This window comes from Octopus bimaculoides, chromosome 7 (genome assembly GCF_001194135.2).
Source record: "Octopus bimaculoides isolate UCB-OBI-ISO-001 chromosome 7, ASM119413v2, whole genome shotgun sequence".
Lineage (NCBI taxonomy): Eukaryota > Metazoa > Mollusca > Cephalopoda > Octopoda > Octopodidae > Octopus > Octopus bimaculoides.
In genome coordinates, this window is record NC_068987.1 from 24,455,956 (window position 1) to 24,465,127 (window position 9,172).

General features: G+C 35.5%; 2 protein-coding genes across 2 annotated transcripts in view; both read right to left on the reverse strand.

Moving 5' to 3' along the window:
* Positions 1 to 887: 887 nt before the first annotated feature.
* LOC106872808 (zinc finger protein OZF) lies at positions 888 to 2,000 on the reverse strand. The gene is made up of 2 exons (XM_052969140.1): positions 1,493 to 2,000; positions 888 to 1,408 (listed from the first exon to the last, which is right to left on the reverse strand). The coding sequence occupies exons 1-2, from the start codon at positions 1,998 to 2,000 to the stop codon at positions 888 to 890; spliced, it is 1,029 nt and encodes a 342-aa protein (XP_052825100.1).
* A 369-nt stretch (positions 2,001 to 2,369) lies between these two features.
* LOC106872815 (zinc finger protein 271) overlaps positions 2,370 to 9,172 on the reverse strand; it is a 15,980-nt gene continuing 9,177 nt past the window's right edge. The window contains exon 3 of the transcript XR_008264578.1: positions 2,370 to 2,536. The gene's annotated coding sequence lies outside the window, so the exon portion shown is untranslated. The remainder of the gene's footprint in view (positions 2,537 to 9,172) is intronic.

Below are 9,172 nucleotides of genomic sequence, written 5' to 3' on the forward strand. Positions count from 1 at the left end.
TGTATGGTTGGGAAGTAAGCTTTCCAACCACACAGCTATATATATATATATATATATATATATATATCACAATTAAGATGGTGTGGTATGGTTTGAAATAGAAATGACTGCTATTTCCATCAGATCGTGTGATCCACGAGTAAGTTTGACAGTAGTCCAGTTATGATTGATATTTACCACAAATATCACAATGGCATTGACTCACACCACTGAGACTGCATTTGTGAGCAGTAAAAATAGGTTTATGAGATAATGTTTTAGCCTAGACACTACAGTAGCTTGGTTTTTTACTTGTGTAACTATGTATATTTCTGAATTGCCAAGTCAATATCACAAGCGAAGGTTTTATCACAGATATTAGTGGTATGATTTCTAACTGATATGAGCATGCATATAATGAATTAAGTGAAAATTCTGACAGAGAATATTTTACTAGTTATCACAGTGGTATAGTTTCTCACCAGCATGAGTACATATGTGACAGATTGAGTGAGAATTCTGAGAAAGTATTTTATTACAAATATCACAGTGGTACAGCTCTTCACCTGTGTGAGTATGTGACGAATTAATTAAAAGCTCTGAGAGAATATTTTACCACAGATATTATAGTGTTATGATTTTTTTCATTTGTGTGAGCATATTTGTGAACAGTCAAGTTATCATTACATGTGAAACCTTTACCACATATATTTGTTTAACATCTATGTGAGTATGTATGGGAGGATTTAGACAAAAATTTTGAGAAAATGGTCAACCACAAACATCACAGTGGTAAGGTTTTTCATTTGTATGAGTATGTATATGAAGAGTTAAGTGAGAATTCTTAGAAAATGATTTACCACAGATATCACACTGGTTAATTCTTAGAAAATGATTTACCACAGATATCACACTGGTTTAGCATCTGTGTGAGTACGTATGTGACGAGTTAAACAAAAATTCTGAGAAAATGATTTACCACAAATGCCGCAGTGGTAAGGTTTTTCATTTGTATGAGTACGCATATGAAGTGTCAAGCGAGAGTTCTGAGAAAATGATTTACCACAGATATCACAGTGGAATAGACTCTTACTAGTATGAGTACATTTGTGAACAGTCAAGTCATCATTACACAAAAATGCTTCACCACAAATATCACACTGGTACTGTTTGTCAACAGTGTGAGTACGTATGTGATAATTTAAAAGTGAACTCTGTGAAAATGTTTCACCACAGACTTTACAGCGATATGGTTTTTCACCTGTGTGAGTACGCATGTGACTAATTAAGTGAGAATTCTGAGTAAATGTTTTATCACAGACATCACAGTGGTATGGTTTTTCACCTGTGTGGATACGAATGTGTCGAGTCAAATGTTCTTTCCGGGAAAATGTTTCTGCACAGATGTCACAATGGTACGGTTTTTCACCTGAATGAGTACGCTTATGACGTTGTAAGTAGTAATTTTCAGAAAATATTTTATCACAAATATCACAGTGGTGTGGTTTCTCACCTGTGTGAGTACGTATGTGACGAGTTAGGTGATAATTCTTAGAAAATGTTTTACCACAGGTGTCACATTGGTATGATTTTTCACCTGTGTGTGTACAATTGTGAACAGTCAAGTCATCTTTACAAGAGAATGTTACACCACAGTTATAACACTGGTATTGCTTCTCACCTTTGTGAGTACATATATGAAGAGTTAAATGAGAATTCTGAGAAAATGTTTTGCCACAGACATCACAGCAATATGGTTTTATAACTTTGTGAGTAAGTTTGTGAGATGAAAAGGAACTGTCTGTTGTGAAAACTTTGTCACAAATTTCACAATGATAAACATTTGAAATTGTGTGGAGTGATTTGTGTTCTCCAATATCTTTATATTTTGTCACTGTCTTCCCTTTGATATCACAGTGGTATGATTTCTTCCCTACATCTTCCTTACTTTGGTGAAGAAACTTGTTATTTTCACATTGAGTTTCATCATAGTCCTGATTCTCACATAGTCTCTCCTCCATAATGTCATTTGTTGCTCACAAGATATGATTTTGTCTTTTATCTCAGTTTTAAGTTAAGTTGTGTGTTTTATATACTAGGCTACTGAGCACAAGGTAATAAGATCAAAACTTACTGATGGTGAAACAGTATATTTTATCTAACAATAGAAATCAAAGTTTGAAAATTTCTGTGGTTATGCAGTGGATATAAATAAATATCTTTCAAACTTTTTAAAGGATACATTAGTTCTCCAAAATTTGAATTATTCTAAATACAACTAACCATCCCTCACATGATAGTATTCAATCTAGTTTTCAAAATATATTCATATCCATAAGGTATCACACACAAGGCTAGTAAAGTTTTCTACTTAAGTTCAACCATTAAACAAAATCATCCATGAAATGTATTTCAAATCAACTTCAAAAAATTTCTGTCAAGTTAGATAACCTCTTCACATGATATTTTCAGGGAGTAATTCTTCTGTGTTTCATATTTTTCCTCAATCCGTTGATGCCTTCTGTGAGAATTTGTCAAATCAATGTAACCAGATAACCTGAAATACAGAGATAGTATCATACATGAGACAATTTAATGTCAACAGAAAGGGTGGTAGAGATATATTTCACCAGAAATACTGAAAGATAGAATGAGAGAGAGAGAAAATTTCTACAAAGATCCATAGTAAGAAAAAAATCAAATGGAAGTTGAGTTGCTGCCAGGCATGAAGAAACAGGGCTTACACTTTGAATGTTTTCTCTCTCTCAATAACTAGTTGTACAACATCTTTAAAGCTAGTTTTGTTAGACAACCAATTTTGTTGGATATAGTGGCAAATTATGGGGATCTAGTTTATTTCTGTAATGTATGCTGAGGATCAATGATGGAAAGTAGAAACGTGAATGCTTCACATTTACTGTGGACAATATATCTAATTTAATAACTTCAATTTATAATATCAAGTAAAAAAAAAAAAACCAGCTGATATATGAGATATATGGTCATATTGTGGTATTTGAAAGAAAGCCCACCAGCTTTAAAAAAGGAAATATTTTTCCAATTTTCATTGAAAAATAAAGCACAAGATATGACCAGAGGGTTAAGAAAAGAACGTGTATAATATATTACTGAATTTTCGCTTCAGCCAAATGAGTTCAAGCTGTCTGCTACTCCATTTGATGTCGGATAGTGCCTTATAAAATTATCAAATGGAATTGATTATGCGGCAGTATTTCAACATACTGAGATTTTAATTTCACTCTGAAGATTTGTTAGTGCTTGACTTCTTTCCATAGAAAATTTATCTATCCAAGTGGAAAGTATCCTTAATTATTCGTACAAAAAAGCTAATATCGTTTGGCGGCACTTATAAGCAAATATTTCTAAAAATATACCACTTTAAGAACCATTTGAGAACCAATCGATGCCTATTTGAATAACGTCTTACTATTTGCAATACCCCGTCCGTTTACCTCAAATATCTTGGCTAATGTCTCCTTCCACTTTTTAGACTTAAGTAGGTCCTTATCGAACAAACATGATTAAAAGCATTCTAATGGGTTTTTTTCCCCCAGGCATAAGGACATTTATCATGAAAAGATCACGTAGAAGTTTCGTTTGCTCAGGCATAATAAAGATTGGATTGGAGTGTCGAAAAACGAAACTAAATACGTACTTTCGAAAATGTCTTATTTACTTTCTTCTATCTAAACACATAAATGCAAACAGATGTACGTAGACCGACACTTATATACAATATTATATTAATAATACTTACATATTAATAAAGCCCCAACGAGGGACATGTAATGTACACGCAAGAAATAAACACAGAGGAGGCATGGATAGCTTCAAGTGAACTTCAAGCTTTTACAGCGAACGTTAATTTTCATTTTAAGGTTCACATAATAACGAGTGCCGTCTGTATTTCATACAGAGTTCATTACCAATTAACTATAATGATCTCGGTCGTCAAAATATAAGTTATTAAGTGGAACTGAAAGTAATAATGATGTGAATCAAACAATAGCAGGAAGTGAAGTAAATTATGGAAGCAATCAGGGGACGTAACTCTATTATTAACATTACTAAATATAAATACTTGAAATGAAATAAAATTATTTTGCTGGGAGATCTATATATTCACCTCAGTTAGTAAAACCCTAAATGGCTAATGTTTTACAAGTACACCAGCACGAAAAAAATCAACTTTTGTATTTTTGAAATTTTTTCAGCGGATTCCTATGTTTTCGATTAAGGAGAGGCAAGACTTCCTTTTGTACCCCACCCCTTTATTATTATTTTTTTTATATATAAACTCCCGTTTCCCCGTTTTCGGCTACGGAGAATATGAATCTGCAAAAAAATTGGCAAAAATCGGTATTTAGAAATTTTCCGGAATCTCCGTATCCGAAAACGGGGGTTTTTGGCAACAAAAAAAAAAGAGGCGGGGATGGAGGGGGGAGACGGGAGGAAGTCTTTCCGAAGGAAATTCTGAATATGTCAAAAACCGTGTTTTCAAAATTTCCAATTCCCCCTCCTCACCCCAAATTTTAACTATTTTTTTTCACTATTCACATACACAAAGCATTGCATAAAAACGATCCAAACTTGAGTTGAAAAAAAAAAACCCTATGACTCAATGTTGCGAGAGAATATCTAGCACTAATTCACACTGCTAGCTTTTGGACATTGAATTTCCTCCTCTATTGTACCATTTCAGTCTTCCATGAAAATCTGTCTGGCCATGGGGAAAAAAATTATTTGGAAGCAGACGAGTGTCAGCAACAAGAAAGGCATCTGGCCATTGAGTATCTGCATCAATGGATTTCGTTTGATTCCAGCAATCATGAAAAAATGGATGTTCAAACGCTTATGATAACCATTATCATATACATGATGCACTTCTGCACAGTTTCTTTTTACTGAATTCCACTCATAAAGCATCGATCATGCTGAGGTTATAGTAGAAGACACACACTAAAGGTGCTGTGTAATGGGAATGAACCAGGGAATACATAGTTGCAATGCAAACTACTTAACCATACATCTATGCCAAGTATGACTATTAATTTTGGAATAAGGACATTAATTCCATTTTTATGGAAACTCAAATGAGTTTTAATAATTTTAAAATAAAAAATCTGGATGTTTATTTTAATCAAATCACAATAGTTCTCATGTATACCCTCCTCCATCCTCATCAATTGAACTAACCTTGTTTTTTATTTATCCCAATATACATGTCAATATCCACCAGCTCCTTCTTCTGCATTCCCTCACCTTGTATTTGTGTTCACCAGTTCAACTGATATAGATCCTGTGACTCATGTTAAATAGAACTTCTTCCCATGCCTTTACTTTTCTCATTTATATCCAAACTATTAAGTCATCAACTTTTTAGTGTTGCAGACCCACACTACATTGATTGGAATTAGCTGTGACCATTCCATTTCTTTCAGGTATAGTCTATTCATGACTACACTACACCTTTTAATATAATGTCTCATCACATATATCACTTGGTATGGTTTTTCCCCACCAGTGAGTACATTTGTGGAATTCAAACACAATTATGAATTTTCTCATAATTGTGTTTGAGTTTTTACTACAAATATCACAGTAGTATGGTTTCTTGGCTGTGAGAGTATTTATGTGATTGTCAAAAGTTTCAGTCTGAGATAAGAATTTACAAAATTTTATGTTTATGAACAGTTTAAAAAAGCTAACAAGAGAATTACAGATATCACAATTGTGTGGTCTCTTATCTGTGTCAGTACAATTGTGAAGAGACAGAATATGATTAGAAGACAAAGTTTCATCACAGATGTGGAAGGTGCACAGGTACAATAAATGCTGAAAATGCACAAAAAATAAACTCTATCAACTGCCAGGGGTGCAAGCTAGAGGTAGTAGATAGCTTCCATTATCTAGGTGACCAAGTTAGTAGTGGAGGTGAATGCTCTGAGAGTGTAGCTGTGAGAATAAGATTAGGCTGGGCAACAAAGGGCCTCTCTCTCAGAGTGAAAGACCAATTGTCTGATGCCTGTGTGCAAACAGCTATGCTGCATGGCAGTGAAACATGGGCTATGATAGCCAAAGACGTGCGTAGGCTTGAAAGAAATGAAGCCAGTATGCTTCCCTGGATGTGCAATGTCAGTGTGCATGTTTGACAGAGTGTAAGCATCTTGAGAGAAAAGTTAGGCATAAGAGAAATCAGATGTGGTGTGAAAGAGTGACGACTGCACTACTATGGTCATATGATGCAGATGGACGAGGACAGCTGTGTAAAGAAGTGCCAGTCTCTAACTGTGGAGGGAACATGTAGAGGTAGACCCAGGAATACATGGGACGAGGTGGTGAAGTATGATCTTTGAACTTTGAGCCTCACAGATGCAATGACTGGTGACCGAGACCTTTGGTGATGTGCTGTGCTTGAGAAGACCTGTCAAGCCAAGAGCACCCATGCTTTTGGCACATAAAGAGCATCTTCTGACGTTGGGCCTCATGGAGACAAAGTGGCTGAGCTCCTTTTGAGTGTTGGGCCTCACAGAGGCAATGACCATTATGTCATGTTTGAGAAGACCCATCAAGCCAAGTAAAATTGCAGTCATATTGTCTCTTATCTATGTGGATATGGATGTGACAAGTGAGTTTTCTGAGAAAATGTCTTACCACAGATACGACAGTAGTAAGGTTTCCCGCCCATGTGAACATGTATGTGACAAATTAATTCAGAATTCCTAGAAAAAATTTACCACAGATTTCACAGTTGTTTTCTTTTGTCAGTTTGTGACTGCGTCTGTGAAGTATCAATTAACCATTATGAGAGAATGTTTTATCACCAAAATCATAATGGTAAACTTTTGAATTTGTGTTTACTGAGGTCTTTACATTTCCTGAATGTCATCGTATGTCTCAGTTTGGTAAGGAAATTCATTATTTTTACATTGTGTTTCCTCAAACTTGATTCTCACACTGTCTGTCCTCCATAATGTTATTTGTTGCTCAGAAAATACAAATGTAATTCCTTATATACATTTTTTTTAAAAATCTAGAAGTGTTTCTGGCCGATCAACTGAGGTTAACATGCTAAACTACTAAGAGGCCATGAGATCAAAACTTTCTGGGAATGATACATTTTTTTTTAACTGACGATTGAAATTAAGATCTGAAATTTTTGTAGTAAGGTCTTGGATATGAATAAAATTTTTCAAATACTTTTTGGACACATTCATTTTCACATACAGGGGTTGGACAAAATAATAGAAACACCTAGCATCATAGCGTCATAATTTTGAAATATCTATAAAACCATCAAAAGCTTGTTTATTTTTATGTTTTTTGATTTATTAGTGTTGCTTAATATGTTTTGCTAAAATTGCTGTTTCTTTTCAGATATCATCAGAAAAAAGTAATTAAAATTCACTAAAATGACAGATCTATCGGACTTCCAAAGAGGTCAAATTGTTAGTGCTTGTATGGCAGGTGCTAGCATAACGAAAACAGCCGAAATATTTGGTGTATCAAGAAGTACTGTCTCGAAAGTAATGACAGCCTTTGAGAAAGAGGGAAAAACCTCCTCATCAAAACAAAACTCTGGAAGAAAACCAAAACTTTCAGATAGTGAACATCGAACTCTTACAAGAATTGTTAGAAAGGATCACTATGCCATATGCCCACGGGCATATGGCGTAGTGGTTAAGAGCGCGGATTACTAACCCCAAGATTCTGAGTTCGATTCCAGGCAGGGACCTGAATAATAATAATAATAACAACAACAACATCGAAAAATACCTTAGGAATGAGAACCCAAGTTCAAAATTTCCCCAAGACACCTGATGAAGGCTGGAGGGTATATCACCCAAAACGTTGTGTTAGCAACAAACAAGATGAGAACAAATGTAAATAATGTAAATAAGAGAGATGTTATTGTTTCACTTTTGACATGTAATACTGAAAAAGTGTAAGAGATTGCTCTGGGCTCACATTAGGCAAGAAGTTGAAAATTGTTTTGGCTCATGACACTCCATGGGCCCTAAGTAATGGATGTGTAAAATTTGAATGAAATCAGTTGGGGAGTTCTTGACTTTTAGTGATGCACACATACACAGACAGACAGACACTCTCATGGAATGTAACCAAACGAAGTTTATTTTTCAACATAGTCCCTCTTGTGGTTCACACACTTCTTCCATCAGTGTTGCAATGCTTGTATCCCATTGTTGAAGAAGCTGTAGGAAGCATGTTCTCTCTTTACCTTTATGTACCCACATTTTGGCTCATCACGTGATGGTTGAGTGTTAGCTATACATGGGCTGTCCAACACATCATGTGACAGCCTAGCCAAGCGCAACACTATCAGCTATGTAGGGGAAGCTTTTCCCACTAACTCCTCAGTGAAATGGTTCGTCACGATGGAGTTCAGATCTTCGGCATGAGAACAGTTTTATTCTACTATGCATTCGCAATGAAGAGAGATTCTTGTGGTTTTCCCACGTATATTTTCATCTTCAAGAAGTACGAGGAACACATGTATTTTAATTAACAGAATTATTCATGTATACCAGTTTGCTGTATTTTCTTTTACCAGGAAAATAGATGTGACACTCAACTTTAACTGGTCTTCGTATTTCTTGATGTTCTTTATCATGACTCTTATAAAGCCAGAAGATTATGTTACCAGAGCCTTGGCCACATGCATCTTTTCCACCTTGCTAAAAAGCTCTCATCATGCCGGTAAAAAAGTAATCAACAGCAGATATGACGTCGTCATCACTGCGATACTGGTTCACAGCCAAGTGTTTTTTTGTGTTGTTGCATATCGCTTTGATTAGCACAAGACAAACTTAACCATAAAACGAGCGTTGGATATTTCCTCGGTTCTGGTGTCGGTTGGGTTGTCCAGTAACGACAGAAAGAGGCCCACCCATTGCTCTTTGGGTCTTTTGGCAGCTGCTGTGTATAAAATAGTTTCGTACATTTTTATCAATATACACAATGGCAACAGTTGCAGAGTAATGCGAGAGCAGGTATACATACATTTATTTATATAGTAACTATGTAACTGTATCCTCTTAACACCGGCTCTCTCTCTGTCCACTTACTGCATTTCCCCCGCCCTTTTGTAAGCACATGAACTTATTTACCCACCCTCTCCGGTCCCCTGTCCACTTCACTATATACACCTCCC